The sequence below is a fragment of the Puntigrus tetrazona genome, chromosome 12 (genome assembly GCF_018831695.1).
Source record: "Puntigrus tetrazona isolate hp1 chromosome 12, ASM1883169v1, whole genome shotgun sequence".
In the NCBI taxonomy this organism is placed as follows: domain Eukaryota; kingdom Metazoa; phylum Chordata; class Actinopteri; order Cypriniformes; family Cyprinidae; genus Puntigrus; species Puntigrus tetrazona.
In genome coordinates, this window is record NC_056710.1 from 1,320,184 (window position 1) to 1,343,306 (window position 23,123).

General features: G+C 35.3%; 1 protein-coding gene across 7 annotated transcripts in view; it reads right to left on the reverse strand.

Annotated features, from left to right (window-relative positions):
• Positions 1-23,123, reverse strand: part of pcdh15b (protocadherin-related 15b) — a 156,658-nt gene that overhangs the window by 102,757 nt on the left and 30,778 nt on the right. For all 7 annotated transcript variants that reach the window (XM_043254465.1, XM_043254464.1, XM_043254466.1 and 4 more), the window contains 5 exons: positions 18,241-18,401; positions 16,570-16,725; positions 11,928-12,047; positions 10,562-10,672; positions 8,552-8,722 (listed from right to left, as the gene is read on the reverse strand). In XM_043254465.1, the coding sequence (XP_043110400.1) occupies positions 8,552-8,722; positions 10,562-10,672; positions 11,928-12,047; positions 16,570-16,725; positions 18,241-18,401 (719 nt within the window). The remainder of the gene's footprint in view (positions 1-8,551; positions 8,723-10,561; positions 10,673-11,927; positions 12,048-16,569; positions 16,726-18,240; positions 18,402-23,123) is intronic.

Below are 23,123 nucleotides of genomic sequence, written 5' to 3' on the forward strand. Positions count from 1 at the left end.
AAAAAGATACTTAAATGTAGTAACTAATTATATAGAATAGAATCATTTTCACTAACGCAACTAAAAGCTTTTATAATGTTTTATATCGGTTACTATTCTGAAACACGACATTGACAAGGATGTGAGTGAATGATGAATGCGAAGTGGTAAAACACAGAAATTTTCAATCACACAGAATAAATAGATTTGGTTAAATATGGTTTTTACTTCCATGAAAAATTTCCATTCCATGAAAGGGTAGTTCTTTAGATTAATAAAATGTTCTTAAAACTAAGAAAACTGTCTATTCTTTGAGGTTCTTTGGTAAACCCAAAAGACTTCTTCTGTGGCATTGCTTTAAACGTTCTTATTTTTAAGGCTACAGGGAAATAGGAAAAGGCTTTAAAGCACTACTGATTGAAAATGAAGTAAACAACGATTTACAGAACTTCGAGTCAGATGTAAGCATGAAACGCTGGAAATAATCTCCAAATACACCGCAAATTACGAACATCAAATCCAATCCCAGGTAGCGCACATACGTCTCTCGATCTGGAAAGCTTAAAATGTCTGGAAGACGTCTTACAGATGTCAGTTTTACATACATTCTAACATCTTAAAGACATCTAATAGACGTTTATTAAGGAAACATCCAACGAGCACGCCCTAAATAATTCTAAATACGTCTTGCAAGTGTAAATGCAGACATCAAATAGACATCTCCGAGATGTATGTGTGCTATCGTGGATGAAAAAGATAAGACTTTCATTTTTTTCATTTCAGCAGGACAGAACACACTACCCAATCTCGGCTATGCTGCAAACAAAAAGGTAACTGGACAAACAAACGCATGTATTCCTCCTAGACTTAATAAGCAGCAGCAGAAAATCAGCATGGCTAAGATTTATTTCTCATGGTTGCCCTGTAATTCCCAGCCCCTGCAATTATAATGCCTCTCACAACAGTAAATCACAAGCCTGTGGGGTCTTCGCCGGGCGTGATTACCCATAATACTCCCTTAGTCATCCATTATGCACACAAATGCTGCATGTGTACAGTCCTGGGAAAAAATACTTAGGGGAAAATGACTTATTTACAGTAATACATTTGATATTACTTATGCGCGTCATCGTAAGCCAAAGTAGCTCACGATTCATTTGAATTTGTCCTTGGAAAAAAAAGAAACTAGGCTGTAATGCAGTGGGCTTTGTTTCACATTACCTAGAGCTTTGCTTGGTCACATGAACATGAATATCAATGTTTGAAATGCATAAAATTATTCAAACTAAATCTAAAACACTTTAGGGTTTGGGACAAACTTCACATGATATCTTCTAAACCCAACCTCATTTAAATAGCAATACAAAAGAAAGCCTTCTAAATATTATTTATATACTATATTTTGTTTATATTTTATAGTTTTATTTTTAGAGCCATTTCATTATGCACTTTTATTTATTTCAAGTTTAATCATTTAGCAATTAGTAACTTCTTTTATTATTATTTTTTTCATTTGTATATGTATATCTTATAATCATATTTAAGATTTATTTCATTTCTATTTTGAATAGTTTTAGTTTTAGCCTTCATTTCAGCCTTCACTTTTAGCATTCATTAATAGTTATAACTCAATTTTTGCTGTAATTACAGTAGGAGCTGATCAAATACTGTATAAAAATATAACTGATGCCAATCATTGTCACAAATTTGCAGATTAATACAAAAATATTAAGCTGCATAACAATGGCAAAAATGTAAACTATTAAACTATATGAATGTGGTATAGTAAATTTGACAACATATTTCTGTTGCTGATTTTTTCAGCTTGCATTTGATCATATATGTGGCCGTAAAGTTATTGATTGTGTGTGTGTGTGTGTGTGTGTGTGTGTGTGTGTGTGTTACTCCCTCCTGAACCCAAACAGAATGGGATTTCGGTCTCGTTCAACAGCCACACAATAGCCGCATTTCAGACATTTTTCTAACCTGACATAGGTTGACAGCCAGTAATATTAGTGATTGACAGCTGAACAATAAACCGCGACGCAAGCTCTTATGTCACATGTATGTCAGTGACATGACAGGCAGCTAATTGCAGACTGTTTTTTCTGTTAATACAGCACTTACCAACCGAACACACTCTAAACATTCAGTCATGACCCTTGAAAATTGCAGGTAGTCACTTTGGTTACAGAATGTGGTTGTCACTTGCTTTCATAACTGAACTTTATATGAACGGAACCGTACTTAGCTCTTCAAAGAGTACTGACAAGTGTATAGAGCTGTTATGTTAATATACCCAAAGGCCCTTAAAAAGTAACTGCTAGCGCTTTTCCCTATGCAAGTTCATGCAACTCTTTGCTGAAATATGTCACGATGCAATTCAAAATGTAATGCAAGTCCCAGAGAGCTATAATCGGTTTTTAATACAGTTTTTGTTGTTGCAATGGTGGCACAACAGTTTGAGGATCTTATAAGCGTACATTCATTGTTGGGGTTAATGCATTAGAAGTAACACGTTAAATTTATAAGAAAATATCTGAGCTACTTTTTCAAACGAGGCTTATTATTAACCCTATTGGTGAGAAAGTTGCCAGAAATATAACTTTGGGATTTTTTGTTATTAAAAAACTAAAATTCCGACCCAGCTGACGAAGAAAATCACACATTAATAGTCTATTGCAAGTAACTAAGTAACACTATTAGTTACTTTTAACAGTTAGGTAATTATAAGGGCTTAATTTAATTAATGTATTTAATTATTACATTTATTACATTATTATTTTATTTAATTACAGTTAATTTTAGACAGAACATTTTATTACAATTTAAAAAATCTTTTTTCTATTTAAATATGTTCCTAGAGTAATTTATTCCCGTGATGGCCTACCTAATTTTCATCATTACTCCACGCATGATTCTGCAGGATTCATTCTAATATGCTGATTTGATGCTCAAGAAATATTTCTTTTCATTACCATGTTGTGTTGCTTATTTATGACCCTGAGCAGACTATGTTTCTGGCCTAAGTGTCCGGGAGGGTGAGATGAGCTCGGCCAATATGGGATCTTTGAACCCCGTATTTTATTACAGTAATTAATGAGGAACGTGGCTCATTACTGGCGTCTTATTAACCTCCCACCATGAGCACAGTGAGCCGCTGAAGCAATAAACTGGCCAAATAACCAAATTAGAGTTTCAAAAAGTGTTGTCATCCCCGTCCACTGCCCTTTAGATAAGACTGGCCTGACTCCAGGATGGTTTTCCACAGAGAGTCCACATGCACCATCTACTCCAGTATAATACATTCAGACCCCTGCTGGGATAAAAAGAACTTATTAAACCGGCTAATACAGATTTAATACTCTGTCTGTTGACTGCAAAATTAAAGTTTACACAGCATTTTTTTTTTATTTAAAATTATTAATAAGCTTACTTATTATTGTTTAACTGTTGTTTTATTTGTGATAAATTTGTAAAACATTAAATATACACACTCCACCTTGAAGTGCATATTAAAAATAAAATGTGTCCTATGGTGTGACAGCAAAAAAAAAAAATATTACACATAGAATTAGAGAGGTTTATCTTCAGTTTTTTTTTGATGCATTCACTATGTATTCACTATATATTTTAAAAGTTAATTAATATTACTCAGTACTTAAATGTATATATGTATAAATGTGTATTTTACAGAAATGTGTATAACTGCATATAAAAAAGGGAACAGGTACAGTGTAATTATACATTTAAGTACTGAGTAATATTAATTAACTAGGCCTACATGGGGATAGGATTAGGGTTTGTAATTAAGAATAATTTATTGTTATTATAATAGTAAGTGCATGTAATAAGGACTCCTTAAAGTAAACTTTTACCAAAAAAATACATATATAAATATGACACGCGTATCACACATACAACGCGGTAATATATAATATCATGCACATATATGCACAGATAGATTTGAGCACTTAAAACTGCAGAACTCTCTGTGATGGTGACAGAGTAATGGATGCCCTCGACACATGAAACGCACATGGCAAAAGCAGAAGATTACCTAATCATTGCCATTACAGGATTTATGAAACATCACCTGGATCACAACGTCCGCTGCTTTCTCACATCATTTCAGGTGTGTGGTGAAATGAGGAAAAGCCATTACAGCAAATCCTGCGCGCGTATGCTCAATAATCATCCATACGTAGGAACGGGAGAGGACATCAAACAGCCAAAATAGCCAGTAGACTCTGAAAAAAGCTATTAATTTCTTCAGTCCCGGATCCTCCTATGTGGCATTTACACTCATTGGTTTCCCCAAAGGTATTTGACTCTGTAGATGCAGTATCCATTTCAGATGGCCTACCCGGGAAGAGATGGCAAACGCGAGGCGGCCGCCACTTGAGGCCGGCTTTGCTTGACCTTTCATGTTGTGTTAGGAGTGGAGAAGCTCTCAGAGAACGAATAAAACACCTGTCAGACACGATCAGTTTGTCTAGGTGAAAGAGTCTACGCTCCTCTCGCTTTCCACACGCCATTCTGTTGTGCAACAGATGCGTGTCTCTTCTGCTGAACTGCTCAGAAACATGCCGCCTCTTAAAGGAAAAAGCTTTTCAGATGAAAAAAAAAAAAAAAAAACGATTGTTGAGGATGCTGTAAATTTGTGGTTAGGTGTGGTTGCGTGCATGTACATATATATATATACGTCAAAATAGTGCAAGGTGATATGAAGGCACACTGTGAAAACGATTTAGCCTTCTTGATCTTTATCTATCTATATGTCTAATCTATATCTATAAATCCGATATATTTTTAATGTCACATTTGTTTTAGATTCATCTTCAGGATAAAGCATTCATATAATTCATATAATACAAATAAACATACAAAAATTTTCGAGAATATTAATATAATTTGTAAATGTATATATATATATATATATATATATATATATATATATATATATATATATATATATATATATATATATATAACACACACAATGAATAAAATCCAATAAAATAGAAATAAAATTAATATAATTAATGAATATAATTTATAAATATATTTGTAATGCAGCCAATTAATAATTATTACATGTATTACGTATTATCACGAGTAAATTATTCTTAAGTATTCTTACATTTTATACAAAGAGTGTGTGTAAATTAAATTATTTAACTATTCTTAAATAATTATCAAAAGTTACATACAGCTATATATACGTAAGATATTCATTTTTTATTCATTTACTTACTTTCGAATGTATATTGATATTATATATACAAATATTTATATTATAATTTCCTCATTTGCCATGATAAAAATGATTCAAAGCATGCGATTCATGTCATATAACACATTTGTATAAAAAGTTTAATTTTACTATATTTCCCTCTTTTGGCCAAATTGATACCCCGAAGGTGCAATTTTTTGAAAACAGCCGGTCTGTTGCAGAGGGACGGATATACTCCTGAAGCATATCATGAGCAGTAAGAAAAAGAGAAGAGCAACGCCGGGGAGTGCCGACGTGTTAAAACGAAGAGGGGGACACATGGAAGTGAAAAGCTGTGGAGTGAACTGACCACCTGAGTAATGGCACACAGAGCAGAGTGCAGCTCCTCTGACAGCTGATAAAGGTGGCTGAGCTTTAGAATACCTAATCATTGGCCACGCACAACACAGCTCCTCTAAAACGTGTCCTTGGATGCATCTGCTGGCCCGAAGTCAAACGGCTCAAAATGTTAAAGTAAACATGATTTAGAGCACCTCTTTGCTCACTCTGGCTGTCAGACAAGCATGGATATAGGGCAAATGGGCTGAAAGAGCTAAAGCGCTAATGTACTAACACTAACACAAAGCTTTCAGTTTGCTTGTGCTACCGTTGGGGAAAACTTTTATGCAACTTTTTTCTTTTACAAGGTTCTGGGACTTTCCGAGCCTAATTAACAAATGAAAAAAGTGTGAAAGATAAGGAAATAACTCATGCTATACAAAAAAAAAAAACTGAATGTTCCTGTAGTAGTTGTTAAAAAAAAGTTTTCTTCAGTACACTGTTAACAAGCTATCTGTTTTACATTTAAATTAGGAACATTTAATCAATGAATCACTGTCACCTCTCGTGTTTGAAGTGTTAAACTAATTACCTGTGAATTATCTGCCTCGTAATGCTTTTAGCTTTTCGTGCTTTTAGCACTATTAACATACTTTGCTGACTGACAGCTTGACTGTATTAACACGCTGGGGCTTATAACAAAAAAAAATGTTATTTTTCATATAAAGACAGTTGCTAGATTTCTATCCGGGAAAGAAAAAATAATAAATAAATCTGAATCCCTTTTATGCAGCTTATTTAATGTGTCCAATCAAAGTCTTATGCAACTAACACTACATTACATAAGCTTTAAGAGCCGGCAAATTCATGTTTCTTGAACAACCAATTGGCAGCACCTAGCTTTTCCCTTACCAGTCTCATTTATTCATTTTGAAAGCTATAAAAAGAATGTAAACTAAAATGATGTGCTGCTGTTGTTAGCTTCAAAAATAGAAGTTCAGAAATAAAGGATCTTTATTTGCATCCATGAAGAACCATGAAAACCTTTAATATCTACGATCTTTCTAAAAGGTTTTTCTTTATAGTAAAATAAAAAGGTTATTTAGAATATTTTAATAACTGTTTTAGGGGAACCTTGCTGCCAAAAACCTCCTTTTGGACCATCTATCAAGACAATATTTGTGTAGAACAAATTTCAGAAGAATGTCTATGCCACTTGCCTCGCACAGAAGAAAGGAAAACATTGTAGCTTGAGATTTCTTTATCAGTTAAAATATCATATATGTCGTATTTTATAAAACCATAAACCAACACGAATGGAAAACATACCAGAAACTACAGGCATCTGAATCATAGGGGAAAAAGCATGGATATAAAAAGAAATTGCAATATTGGTTACTTGCTCTTGCTCTACTTGCAACAAATTTCTGCTCCACTCATCATCTCAACTGTGAAGCAAGGTGGAATGGCTTGGGAAGGTTTTTTTTTTTTTTCTCTGGTAGAAGCTTTCTATCATTGAGGAACAAATGAATTCCAAAGTGTATCAGAAAAGCGGAATATTAAAGCACCTGTCTGTGATGTAAAACTTCAAAGCTGAGTTAAGCAACATGGCAATAACTCAATATAAAGAAGTACACCGCCAACTGAGTGACTCAAACAGAAGAAATTTCCAACGTTGTAGCAGTTCCAGAAGAAGACCAGACAAGCAATAAGTGCCACTGACTGAGATTAATACCAAAATGGAGGTTCAAAAATGTTCACATTTTTCCTTATTCTAGCAAACTTTATTCTGGTAACTCCCGCTTTTTATTAACTCTCGATGAATAAGGTTATGCCCATACCCGTGTTACTGCTGATTAACCTTTTTTGCTCATAAGCACAATCGCATTATTGGAGTAAAATAGGTTACAAATGCACAAAAAAAAACAATGCGCAATATTCAAGTCAAACACCATTTTGTTGAGAGTTGGCTGAAAGTAAATCAGGTTTTCAATACATCAACCAAATCTGAAGCTAATAGAAATGCTGATTTAGGGTTGTATGCCCCATGGCCATAATTTCATGTTTTTAAAGAAGCATTTATCACATAAGCCGGGTGGCGATATCCTAGTGCTCAAGGCTCTGCGCTGGTGCTGCAAATATTGCAGGTGCAATCGTAGATAGGAGTGACCCGTGAACTGAGTTACTAAAAACCCCATCACCACTTTGCCCTTGAGCCAGACAAAGTTTAGCACAAAAATAAGACTTTTGTATTATTTACACTTGCATTTTTGTTGCCTGCATGTTCACTTTCACTCATACATCATCCCTTAATCATCTCATTTATCCATATTAGGTTCCACTTCACAAACTCATTTTTGGTGTTAATTAACACGTAATGGCAACATAACAACTTGTGTTTTTGGTTATGAGCCAAATAATGGTTCTTATTCAGAATTGTGCGCATTTTTTAAAACTACCAGAACCAAAATGGTTGTAATTGCATTTCAAATGGATCAAGCAGCAATCATACAGTAAGACATAATAAGCAAGTCATTTTTAAAAAATTGCATCCACAACATATTTAAGTCAGTTTAATGACTCATTCAATAGAGCAGTTCTTAGTTTATGAACTAAACTGCAACAAATGACTCTTTTAAATATGAATCAGTCTCATACAGATAATTGAGTTTGTTTAAATCAGTTTTAGGAGTCACTCCCTCACCAAAACGGTTCTTGGCTTATTTGTTGAGCTCAATATAATTATTTCCAACTCGGAATGAACAGAAATATGTAAAATGTTTAATGAAAGCAGAATGAAAACGATCCATATTTCTAGAAGCCTGCACACTGCAAAGCCATTTGGTCATCAAGTATTAGAGATGTTCTTCAAGACCAGAAATGCAAAATACACTTCAGACAAACTATAAACCATTGGCAGTTAAATTCTCGGGCTGGAGCCACAATACAGGAGGAAACTTAAAGTAAATACTCATCGTAAGACACAGCTGGAAAAGCATAGGATGAGGAAATGCTCACCGGATCTGTGAGCTCCAGGATGCTGGCACGGTACGTAAGAGGTTTGCAGTCACGGGTGTTGTGTACCAGGCTGCAAGGAAGAAACATTGGGCCCAGGTCATCCCCGTCCAACACATCCACAGTGAGCGTGGTGGTGGCGGTGAGCCGGTCCTTTGGGTTTGGAGCTCTGTCCTGAAGGAAAAAAACACAAACTTGGGACTTAGGGATGGAGTTTGAATCCAACAAGGTTCTAAACTTTTTTGCTGGCCAAAAAGAACTCTCCAGTCAAAGTCAGAATAAGACATTTTATTGACAGCAGAGTGAAAGTGGTTGCAAAAGTCTGTCTAGGTCTAAAAAAAACTGACACAAGAAAGACCACTGATTAAATGTGTGGTCAGAATAAAAAGTTTTATTTTTTGGTCGAGTTAAGGAACTAATAAATAAGTTACTTTCAAACCAAGCAGTTTCTGTTGGTCAAGGTTACAGCTATTAGTTGCTTATTAGCATGCATATTACTAGAATATTAGCCATTTTTTAGCAATAATTAAGCACATATTAATGCCTCATTCTACATGACCATATTCTAAATTACTAATTTTACCCAATATCTAAACTTAACAACTACCATACTATTAATAAGCAGCAAATTAAGAAGGTTTTGCGTATGAAAAGGAAACTCCTGCAAACGCATATTCAGTAGGGATGTGCCAAAATAAAAAATTCTGAGCCGAAACTGAAAATTCTGTAACTGGCCAAAAACCGAAACCAAAAATGCTTTGTAATGATTATTTATTATTTTATTATATATAAATAATATATATAAATATATAAATAATATAAAGTAATTTCGTACAATTTTTTAATTGAACGCAATATTAATGATACTGAATGAAAAAAGAACTGAAAAAAAAAACAAGCCTATAAAATAACCACATAATTGTATATGCAATTTGTAAATAATATGTGTAACCATAAAATAAGTTGTTAACAACTATGTTCATGTTAGTTAACTAACGGAACATTACTGTAAAATGTTACCTTAATGTTAAATTGCAATACATTATTTTTTATTTATTTCTATGCAACAAAATCAGACATAACTTTTTTTAAAACTAAACGTCCAAATAATTTATAATTCCACAAAGCAATTATTATCAGAGCATGGCGTCACAAGAGGGTAGCCGCAGCACAGTATTGCAAACAGGAACGAGTATGCTACATAGAAATGTTCTATCGGCACGTTGTTTGAGCGGACTCTGCTTTTTGATCTTTGTTATTTGAGCAGACTTTGAGCATGAGCAGAATATGAGCAGAAGCACATTCATTGAGCGGAATACTGAGAGGAGCGCTAAACCTTGCACTGACGAGGATGGATTGCGCCATATATTGTATAGCCTACTTCAAGCTCATATTTTTGTCCGTTTTTCTCTTTTGGCTGAAAATCAAAAATGCCATTTGCAACTGATCATTTTCAGCAGGTGATATTTTGGTGCATCCCTAATATTCACTAAGCCAGGTGCCATTTCACAGTTAATTCTTCACTGCGTGTTTCTAATAAACCCTGACAGCACTATTTTAACGCAAAAAGACGGTTTGCATTGGTGCAAGCTTTAGCAAATCTGGCCCTTAGCCTCAAATAATGGCAAACGCATGGCATGATGTGTCTGAAGGCATTGTTTCTGAATTGAACACAACACCAAATAAGATCTGAGGGATTTGGAGTAGATTTGCAGTGAATGACAGCTTTAATATCAGACTGTTCCTCACACAAAGTTCTCATCCAACTTCATAAGCAGTCTTTTCAGTTGTATAAATTACTTTTTTAGTTCTTTTTTTTGAGTATGGCAGAGTAAATCACCATCTACTTTTGTTTTATGGGCATAAGAGCTAGGACACTGTCTAACATCTCAGTTTGTGTTCTACAGAAGAAAGGACAAGACAGGTTTGAAACGACATGTGGTTGAGTAAATCTTTCATGCTTTTATCTGCTGTATCTCTCCTACTGTTTCTCCTCCTCCTGCACAGACTCACGTTGGCCTGAATGATGACCAGGTAGCGTGTGATCTCTTCATAATTCAGCCTCTCTCTCAGAACCACTGATCCAGACAGGGTGAGAGGGATGTCGAATGTCCTGTTTGTGGTCTGTGGAGAAGAAAAAGGAAGGTCAAAAGGGTTTCCCTCTTAAAAGATGCGCATACACACAAAGGCTCACACGCTCTCAGCCTCATGAGATATTCATCATCTATCAGCTTCAGAACGAAGAGAATGCTGATGGGACAAAACTGCTTGACTTTCAAAACCTCCTCACCCTTTTTAGCAATACAGGTGGAGATTTAAGACTTTAAAAGAAACATGGAGACAGGAGGCGCCTTGGTCTTTTGAAATCAAAAGTGTTTGATGTGTAAATGGCGTAAAAGCTTAATTAGAAAGTGAACATAGAGTAGTAGCCTTGTATAGCCAGACCATCTGCATCAAGTCTTGTAGGCATTTCAGATAATTCCAGCCAATAATCATTCACTACACTTATCTTCAGAATATAGCAGACCAAGTGAACCAAGGTTTGTGACTTATATTATTCTGTACGGTGTGGGGATTTTTATTTAGTTAAATCCACATTTGTTGTATAATGTTACTGAAAAAAAATGTAGTTTGAAGTGATTAGCTCCTCTCACTCCACTTATGGTAATAATGCTGCTCATTAGGAAGCAGTAAGAGAATGTCACCAATTTGCATACGTAATACCACCATATTCATTTAAATGATTTTCTGAAGTAATTTTATTTGCATTTCATGACATGCATATTTTCTGCTTTTATGTGGCACCTTTATGTTTTAATGCGGCACATTTATTGTAGTTTCGTCTGAATATTTTCATGTTGCTGAACTGTGCTAAATGATGCTTTTGCAATAATCAATGATCTACAGCAACGTATTCACAGAGGTTTGAGTTTGTGAGGTAGTAAACTAAATCAATTGAAAATTAACGTATCAGAAACTCTCTTTTTTTACCCTGGACCACAAAACCAGTTATAAGTTACGAAAGTACAATTGTAGCAACAGCCAACAATACAATGTATGGGTCAAAATTATACATTTTTCTTTTATGCAAAAAATCATTTAGATCATGAGGATATTTTGTCAATTTTGTACGTTGAATATATCAAAACAAAAATGTTGGCATTGCTAAGGACTTGATTTTGCATAACTTTAAAGGTGATTTCCTCAATATTTCAATTATTATTTCGCACCTTTGGATTCCAAATTTTAAAATAGTAGTATTTTGGCTGAATATTATCCTATACAAAGCTACATAATGCTCATATATAATTCTTATAACGCTCTCTCTCAAACACAAACACACACACACACACACAAAAGAAAGCGGAAAAATTAGTACCGGATCTTTAGGGTTGTATTGAATGGTGTATTCAATCTGTCCATTAGGACCATCATCAATGTCAACAGCCCCATTGTTCCCTGTAAAACCTGAGAAGACGGTGGTTCCGACAGGTGTTAGCTGAAAAAGATAAAAACACACATAATGGAGTAAAAAACCTTTAAGAGCTTTAAAACTCCTCTGTCGGCCGCCCATCATCCAGAGTGATTTCATCATCTTGTGCTTGATTCCTGCTGCTGGTAAGTCGGCGGACTAGTTTACGCCTCAAGCGTCTCGACCATTGTGTTAAACAGCACTCCTCTGAGGAAGAGTTTGATGGACAAGCTCTTTTAAAGTAGACAGTGCCCGCTCTCTTCATCGCTCTCAATCTGGCTGTCATAAGGAGGTCCTGCTATGATGCGGCTCTCAGAAGTGCGGGGAAAAAGAGGAAGTAATAGGTACGAGTCTGCTGCGGAAGCTAGAGGCACCTGGGAACTCAGACGTTAGCTACTATGACGTTCTGACAAGACGTATTAGAGGGGGAAAAAAGACAAATTCCTGACAACAAAACTGGCAAAGAGACTTAAGACGCTTCGGAAAGACTTTAAGATGAAAACACCCAGCATCATGGTCTGAAGAAATTTCTGTCATAAAGAGGTCATGTATGGCTATCACATTGAGCTGTGAAGAAAGAGTAATTAAACAGCCTGTGATGCAAAATGAACTCCTAAAAACAATATCCTGAGTGGATCTGACAATGTCAGATAGAGAACAATTGCACCGCTATTAGCATAAGTGCCATATAATGTGAGGAACTAACTAAAATAACACAATTTTTTCTGAAATGTTATGGTAGCTTTCGAAACAATGAGCTTTGAGTGAAAATAGCTTCAAAGGGCGCATATGACGATGCTAGAATTAAGGCGTTTTAGGAAGGCGTGGATGACTTTTAATTCATGAAGAATATCTCTTTGGGTTTGAGACTTTAGTCTTTGCTTTTATAGGCTTGTAACACTCCAAAGACAAGGGAAAACTTTAAATTGCATCATATGACCCCTTTAATAGCTTCAGTGCAGTTAGTTACTTTTTATTAGCAGCTTGGGTTAGTGTCTAAGATATGATTATTATTGCTTTTTTATTAATAGTATTAGTCTTATTATCACTGGCGAAAGTGTAATGGTCAACTTGGTTCATGTGCGTCTTGGTGACTAATCGACTTACAGCCTCAACGCCGCCGAATATTGTCAGTGACTTATTTTATAAAACAGCATTTTTTTTTAACTCTAAAAACAGATTAATCTAAAAAGAATGCTTAAAGGCAGACTGGTGAAGATTAGCCAATAGGCTGCTGATTCATAAAATTGATAAGATATTTTCCTCCACTGACATTCATTCAAAAGAACACCTCTGGCCTCCTTTCCCGAGGTGCTTTTCGTTGGCTTTTTTATTTTTATTTTGTAGCTAACTTTAGAGGCGTGCCTTCAAGCAGCGTTGCTAGGGTACAAAGGTGCTGAAGGCACACCTTAAAGGGATTTCTCTCCCAAAAATTTTTATTCTGTCGGCATTTACTCACCTCATGTGCTAACAAACCTAAGACTTTAGGATCATAAAGGATTTTTTTTCCAAGTATTGCTATACAGTATATAATTAACATTTATAATCAATACACTTACATATAATTAAATAAAATAAATAAATTTCCTTGTTTGTCTCTAAAGGGTGCATACAACTTAAAAGTACATACTAGAATTAGTAACTAGGGTTGCAAAGTGATAGAAAATGACTGGTAAATTTCTCAAAATTCTCATTTGGAAATTTTTTGAAAACATTCCATGATTTTTTGGAAATCTTCAGAAAGCTTTACATTATAAAAAATGGTATGGTCAATAAATCATGTTTTTACATAATTTCAACGTATCAAGATAAGTTAAGCTTATATTAAGTTTCAAGATTCAACTCATGTTCTTAAGTAAATTTAATTTAATTCATGTTAAAATGCCTTAATATAAGTTGAAGGTACAAGGCAGCAACTTCAGTGACAACTGTTTCTTTCTTACTTTTTTTTTTTAGAAATTCAACTTTCAATCCAGTAAATGACACCAACTATACAATACTTATTTTACAGATTTCACAGCAAAAAGACATTGGAAGTTGACCTTTTTACAATGATACTCCAAGGCCTTTCGCTTACTAAAAAAGTATAATCGATCCATCAATTGATGTAAGACATGTAGCACATTACTATGTTTATTATTATTATTATTATTTCCATTAAAGATTTGATCATGTTGATATCATGTTTCAAATATGATACTATAGGCTTCATAGGACTGCAACTTGTCCAATCGACCAATCTCTTGAATAAGATTGTGCTTTCGGTTTTCTTCTCACTAGCAATTATTATTCTTGGCACTGACATAAATAAAAGGCTGCAAGCAAATACAGTCATGACTAAAGTGGTAAACGACAGCCTCCAGCTTGACAGTTTTCGCACAAGACCACAGCCTCTCGTAGCTTACTGTTTAAGACATCCGATCAATCTCAATAGCTGTAGGACAAAAAGGACATTAAGTTAGTGACACTGATCAATGGAAAGTTAATCTGAACTTCTCCACGCTATAACTTCACGGCATCTCCAGCCACTCAGTGAACACGCGCAACCCTTTAGCCATTTAGACCGGCTTGCAATTCAATTCACACGTCCATCAAATGCTTTTTCCCCAACATTATTATTTACTTCACCGTCTCTCTTAAACTCAGCAGGCTGCTTCAGCACTCGGCGGACTTATATAGTGCACTCTGCAGTGCTTGTTGACTGATGGACTGAGCTGTGTTAGTCCCCCTTATCTGTGCGTCAGTCAGACGTTTCAAACTCCGGTTGAAATCGATAGTGGGCAATACAGCCTGCCGTTTTTTGAGGCCACTCGAGAGGAGGCTGCCTGCCACTGAAGCTGCCTCCTAATGAGGGAAATCTCTACTGACAGCTCTCCGGGGAACAACTCTCAATTAGCTGAAAGCCACACGCTCTCCATGCAGTCAATCCAAAGCGTGAAGATCTCTGGAGACCGAGGCGGCATTCCTACAGACCCTCCGTGACACTACGTGTTGAATGTTCTCGGAAGCTAATCCAAAGCGATGGAAAAAATAAAAATAGGCCTAATGGTTTTCCAGAAATGGACGCCGTTTTTAACGGTAAAGATTGAGTCACAGAATGCGATGTATCGTGACCGTAATGGCAGGCCCACATGAAATCTGCACCATGAAACTTCACCCAACTGGCATTACTGTCATTCACAAAGTTTTACACCTCATCCTTGCCCTTTGCGTATCTCTTGTTTTGGATTAATTATTAATGAATGTGAATATATTCAGTAATATTAGTTTGAGATGTTCCATCCAGCGCTGTCCATGTCTTGTCCTTTAAAAAAAATTCTCGAGGCTGCAAATGTTCATGACTGTTCATCATAATTAATATATACCTAATATACATGTTTCAGACAGTTCATACAATCCCAACAAGAAATCTCGCCTCTATGACTGTATAAAATCACTTATTATTTCTCATATAGGTGGTATACTTTTTTTACAAAACAATGTAGAATTTTACATTACCGGTTAAAAGTTTAGAATCAATTTTAAAGTTTCTTACATTGTCCATAAATTTAATTTATGCTAACCGATACTGCATTTATTTCATTTATTATATTTATAGTTATATCAATTTCTATTGGAACAATTAATGAATATTGATATTATTAATTACAATAAATTAGTATATAAATCATAATTATGATTCTTATTAATATCAATGTTGAAAACAATTCGTCCTATTAAATATTTTTATTAAAAACATTTTTTGGTTAATATACATTTCAAAAATAAAAAAATATTTTGTAACATTATATATTTTTTATATATATATTTTTTTACTGCTGCATGGGTATTCATTTATTTTCTTGCATTATTATTATTATTATTATTATTATTAATAATAATACTATACACAAATGTAATTATTAAAAATTACACTGAAAACATTTCTTTAAAATTGTAAAATAATTGTAATTATTGTAATTAAAATATTTTACAATATTATTCTATTTTTGATCAAATAAATGTCTCAATAAGAGACTTAATTATCACAAACTGTTGAATAGTAGTGTATACTTCAACAAAAAAAAAAAAAATAAATAAAGAGCCAAAAGCGTGCATAACGAGCAATGCTGCAATGAGAATTTGCAATACAGCCACAACTTATGGTGGAAAACCACAGTGAAGCTAAATAAGTAGCAAAAGGTGACTGGCAGATTTATTCAGTGAGCTACAGCACTTCTGGAGTAATTACACAGCAGTCAAAGACAGAGAAACGTTAACAGCTAAATGCTTCAGCTCCATAGCCCACGACTGCAATTCATTTACCGCAAAATAACCCCGTCGTGGGTAAACCATCACACTGCCACAATCCACTGATTGAATTTCCAATTACAGCTGGCAAGTGTTCAGTTTTAGCTAAAGCAACTCACTTCTGCAAACTTCTAATAACGTGCGCTCCAGAATGCCGGTGACGTCGACGTTCTCCAGAAACTGTTGAAAAGTAACTCATGAAAAAGTCATTACAACTACACAAGAAGAACAAAAGGGGCCCTGCTAAATACAAACTCACCTCATTAATCGCTACATAGTAGCGCGGCTGCTGAAAGCGTGGGGTGTTGTCGTTTCGATCCCGTACGACTATCCGCACCTCGTGTAGGATCACCGTGCCAACAAGCTCATTAGTACACTGAACCTGCACCACAATGGACTGAATGTAGGAGGGAGGCTGAAAGACAAAAATAAAAGAGACAAATCCAGCTAGTTCATTTGCATGGTGTGCATTCAGCAGACCGACTGAAAAATGACCATTTGCTTGCGGTCTATTATGAAGCCCATTACAAAATGCATGCTGTGAACAACAGATTTCCAAGAAAGACATGACAATAAAACTATGTTTTATCATAGTTCTGATTGAACCAAAAAAAAAAATGAGCAGATAAAGAGGGTCCAAAAGTCTGAGACCACCAGTTGAAGTTATAATATAAGTATAACATTTTTAAGATTTAAAAAAAATCACCCAATCAAGTGAAAGGGTTTAGTTACAGTGTAATGCACTCATTAAGCATTTTTCCTAAAATTTCCAAACTTATTATGTTTGACATTAAGGTTTTATCATGATAGACACTGATTTAACTGTGGTGACACACGACATGCCATTATGTTAAATACAATCACTTCTCATAAAGAACATGGTTTTCTTTTCAAATAAATACCAATGGTTATATAGGCTAATTATGCATTTTTTACTAACAACTATTTTCCATATTATTCATAATTTCAAGCAGACATATATTTATTTATATAAATAAATTTTGATTAATCTTGAGGACTACTTAAGTACTAAGTGATTCAGTCAAGAGCAGTGAGCGATTTTACTTTTGTTGACTTGGACAATAGCAACTAAATTAGGCTGCTATCCCTTTAAAACCGAATATGGATGCAATGTTACATGTTGATACATGTTCTCCGCACCTTTTACATTCACTTAAGATGAAACAGACTCTGTTTACGCGAATGATTGACAAAACGGACAATTCAACATAATTTTGTGTGTAATTCTCTGCTTATTCGCCGTTGAAGAGTACTTGGGCGCTATGTGTACGTGCTCCAGTGTATGCACTCAGAAACCGGACTAAATTGAGTTCTCTCTTGCATCGTCAAATTTATCCATATGCCTGCTCTTCTCTTACTCCCACATAGTGAGATTTTTGAGGGATTTATGAGACATGCAGACTTAGCTTATGTCCTGCAGGATAGATCAATAGGTTAGAATATTTTAGAATGTAAGTTACGCATCTAACCTCCAAACCACCCAAACAGATTCGGTCCGAACGAATCGTTTTTCATCGAATTTTCATCTTGTTTTTATTAGTTGAGGGAAACATCTGATTTTCAACTGATTTTCGTTATAGTTTTTGTCATTTAAAATTTGTTTTTGTTCATTATCGTCTCATTTTTTGTCTGTAAAAAAAAAACTTGTTGCTTAAAATTATGATGGAAGATTTTCGTCAACAAAATGAATACTGTTGGACTCTCATTTTGACAGCACCCACTCACTGCAGAGCATCCATTGTTGAAGAAGTGGTGTAATACTAAATTTCTCCAAATCCGTTATGATAAAGTAACAAACCCATCTACATCTTGGAAATCTTACAAATTCTTTTACAGGTAGAGAAATCTGCACCACTAGCATTCAATGGTTGCCTCAGACTTTTACAGCATAATGATGCCAGATAATTACATCTCTGTCCAGAACCCGTCCGGTGCTGTTGAGATACAGGCGTTGTTTAACCGGGTCCAGAATGACCCAGTAGTCGTAGTTGTCTCGCAGAGATAAAGAGATGGTTCTGTCAGGGTCTTCTGCTCTTCCATTTATCTGCATGTTCTCCACCAGAAGGGTTCCTGTGATAATAACAAACAAACATTTGCTCGCTGTTTCATTTTCAAAAAGCACTTGTGGCATTTTCCAAATCTTTTTTGTATACTAAAAATGCATGATTTGGATTTTATAGCCACACATGGATGCAAATTTAATTAGGTACACACAGACACACACACACACATTATAACCTTTTTTAAGTTTCATTTGTATTTGTTCAAGCAGAAACAACAGACATTATTAGAGACCTGGAATGTAGGGATGCATTATTCTGTTGCTTGTTAGAATAAAGATATGACCTTAATAAGATTTTGGGTAAGATTCAAGTAAGACTTTATTTCTGAGATTGGAAATACTGTGTGGAAAATACATTGGGACTATATTTTGAAAATTGGTATTACCTATTACAACATAATTAGGAATTTAACTGCACAGCACTGAATAAAATATCAAATGAGGTGAACATCTACTATGTTTCTCCTAGACAGAAGTGAGATTAAACAGCGCAAACTGAAACATTTGATTCTCTCTCTCTATATCACTTTTTTTTTCTCCCGAGAAACAAACCCAGTGATCTCACAAGTGTCGTCTTATGTTTTAGAAGAGATCTTGACTTTTCAAATTCTGCTCAGATTTCCTAAGACACCAAAAGAGAAGTCCTCAAAAAATCACGGATCTCAACCTGAATTTGAACCATTATTACTAAATGCTTACCAAAGATCTGAACAATGGCATCCACATTCATTCCATAGCTCCATATTCTTACTATTTTAAAGAGAAACATCTAACGTGAAGTTGATCGTTAAATGGCGACTCTCTCAAGCTACAAAATAGCAATCTCTGAGTAACAAAAGCGATCCGATACACGGATCTAACTTATTCCGAACCAGACGACAAACAAAAACTCTGCAGAACGGCATCCAGGTGTTGTTATGTGGGTTTAATGAGAGCTCTTCGACTGCAGCATGTGATTTAAAGCAGCTGACAGCATAAGAACACATTGTACGTTGCGTGCAGTTCACCGCATATAATACATCACGCTCACTTCAGCCTTTCATTTCAAACAGCTGTAGGACATTCAAACGAAATCTTAGAGGAATTTCCGCACCGAGGTGCCGTTTAATATTGCCTGATATGCTTGGTTTGTATTGAACAAAATTGTAGACAATTTTTATGGGACTGCAACCCAGTCGCAAACACGTAACAGGGTCTACAAAGCACAAAATAAACTAATATAGCCTCCTAAGTCATCTTGTTCCTGCTGCTAACATTTGGAAGGGTTTAATGTTGAACGGGCCAATGGATGTCTTCGATATACTTAGTTGTCAGGCATTAACGTGAAGCGGGACAGTTAATCATTTGAGCAGCCGTCTCAGGAGAGTCATCAGACCGAGTGATTACTGAGCATAAAACAACCAGGGAACATTTTTAAGTCCGTTTTAAAGGGCCAAATACATCTAAATGTATGAACACTGTAACACTAGAGTGCTAACATTTCATGCTTCCGATAGAAAATGCTGCATAAACTGAACTCCTGTGAGTTGCTTGGTGTTGCCCTTCATACTACTTCCATTATACTCCAATAATAAAATACTTAGATGCTGTCTTTTATGCTGTTTATAATTTCGAGTGATTGAAATAACCTAAGGTATAAGATATTTTAGATATCTCATTAATTCACTGCTTTTATTCACCCCCCTGAGCCGTGTGGCGGTTTATTATGGATGGATACACTTTATTGGACTTTCTTTGGAGTGTTGAACAAAATCCCACCCACTGCCATTATAAAGCTTGAAAGAGCCAAGATACTTTTTAATTTCACTTCGATTGGATTAATCTGAAAGATGAAGGATGCCTACCCAGGGACACCTAGGGAGAGTAAATCATGTGGTAACGACAAGAATGTTTTTAAATATGATTTACACAAGTATGTCTGTTCATTGTCAATCTATTGTAATTCTTTATAGAAATAATATAATAAAAAGAGTGAATGACCAAATGAGCAAACTAAGAAATATACTTCAAGATACATATTATCCATACACCCAAGAATCTAAAAAAGTTGTCTTTTCTTTTCTGTCTAAATCTTTCTTTCTTTCTTTCTTTCTTTCTTTCTTTCCCACCGAGGCGGACAGTATGTCTTTCCTGTACACTTGAGTGGAAAAACACAAAAGAAAAATCACAGTTTGACAACATACTAATGATATTCCCCAGCACGCCAAAGCACTAGAAATGTGTTATTCTCCGTTGTGTTCTTATCTCCCTCTCAGCGCACACCTACATCTCTTTCGCACTCTTCCAGGTTGCTCGTAAACGCTTCTCCTCCCCCTCCCTCTAAAGCCGTGTCTCTCAGCATGCGGCCAGATGGTTTTCTATGTCACACCGATGGGCGATGAACGCGTTCTTGGCGAGAGCGGGGGACGTTCTCGAGGTGCGGCACGCCGTTCCCTCTCTCGGCTGTCTCAAACAACGGTGCGCCCGGTCACGGACGTCCCTCGGCAGCTGGTTTGCAGCAGGCCGGGGCCCTTGCAAGCTGGCAACACACCTGTGCAGGGCAAGCTGGGTGATACTTGGCACGGCATCCTGAGTTCTCCCGCTCGCACGTCAAATGCGCGTCTTCCCCCTTTCCTTCATTGTTCTCACTGTTCTCTCTACAGGGTTCCACCGCGTCCATCCAGCTCTATCATTCTCGGCCTGCCAAAGCAACTTCCTGTGTTCTTCTGTACTGCAGTGCTGTAAAGAGACTCTCTGGGCACAGGAAATCTGACATCCTGTGAATGTTTTATCACTCACACAGATAAAAAAGAAATATACTGCACATTTGTTCTCATTTCCTCAGTAGGGAGACCAAACGGTAGTTTTATCAGCTATTCTTGCTAAGCAGAGCCGGCTGTTACATCCTGACCCTGATATTAAAGCCTATGAATATCATTCATACTCAGAGCATGGAGGTGGTTTTAAAATTGATATGGACATTTAAAAATCAGTCAAACTTTACAGGGCACTGTGTTTTCATCTGATTTACAGAGAACTGCCCGTTACTACTGACCACTGAGTTGTTGCTATTGTAGTTTTAGGCCCCGTTTTGACGCTTTTTTTTTTTCATAGATGAAATTTATTGCACCATATTCTTTTGCACACCACACGTAAATACAAAAGTATTTTTTTGCAGCCATGATTAATCACACATTTAAAATACTAGAGTTTACCTGTAAATGTGCTGATATAAAGAAATGCATGAAAAACTAGTTTAAGGAAACATAACTTTTCATACGTCCGCCAGGTATGAGACATAACCCTTCTTTTACTGTTATTCTTCTGTTTTTATTCAGCTATTATCAGCCTTACCAAGCATTTACCAAGCCACATCGTTTCAATCAACTATTGCCAAAAGCATTTCTAAATAAATGCAACAAAACATTTATTGCAATTTTACGTGCGGTATTATGACAAAATGGGTTATGAAGAAGAACTGTACATGTTACGCAGCTGCATTAGAGCTAACATTAGCATCATGCTGCATAAGACAATTATGAGATTAATAGTACACTTTTACTCACAACTCACTTTAAACCACCATAGAGTGTTTGTAATAACTTCCTTTTGCAATCTAATCTAATCTAATCATGTTTATTTTCCAGGTATACGTTCAGAGAATAATGCACGTTAGTAAAAGATTCTATCTTCATTTCTATTTTTCTATATACACTCTGGGCGGCCGCAGTACATTATAAAAATAACCCAAAAAACCACAAATCATTTAAATTTGGATTTTTTCTGTATCTAAAAGTAAAGTAGCTATAGCTACCCTATAAAAAAGACAAGACAAAACAAATTAATTTAGGCTAAAATGAAACAAACTAATGTTGGGTCTCTCGTTTGATACAAAATGAAATATATTTGCCATGTATTTGAATGCCAAATTAATTGATTAGACTATTAGGCTATGCACTGCACTAGATTTCCAATATCAGGGGGCACCTGCAAGATTTCTTTCAAGGGTACTCAAATCATCACGATTAGCCTAAAATAAAATGCATAGATATAGAACCAACATCATCAATTGCATATTATTTAAATGACTACTTTAAAATGAAATTAATTGCACAATAATTGAACAAATTAACTGTTATAATTTAAATCACGAAAGAGCGCATAGCACGATTTTCTATTTGGTGTAATATTTATTGACACTGGCATGCAAAAGACTGAAAAATTCATAATTAATGGCATAATTAATGGCAGGCTTCATGTTGCAGTTTTTCTTTCGTTTTCTTGATTTATTATTTAAAATATATATTTCTCATATAGGCCCATTTATCCCTTATAAAGTTTCTTTCTTCGCTCGCAGAAGCGGGTCACATATGCTTATCCTTTCTAATTTAATTCAATTCTAATTTAAAATGATCTTGTCGGTAAATGTTTAATAATCGGATGAACATCCCCAATGTACAGTAAACACACGTATATATTTTCAACATGTGCGTATAAATATATACATAATAAATATGCACAGTACACACATATATTATGCAAACAAAAAAGTATATTTTGGAAGCAATTGATTGCGATTAATTATTTGTCATTTAACTGTTTAATTCATCGTTATTTCACATTATTTTACAGATTTCACTGTGGCTTTGGGTTTTGATCGGCCATGCAAAAATCCATATTGTTTGATCACTAGTGTTCAGATGCATTATTTGTATTGTGAAAGTTTAGAATAGTAACCTTTTAGGCTACTA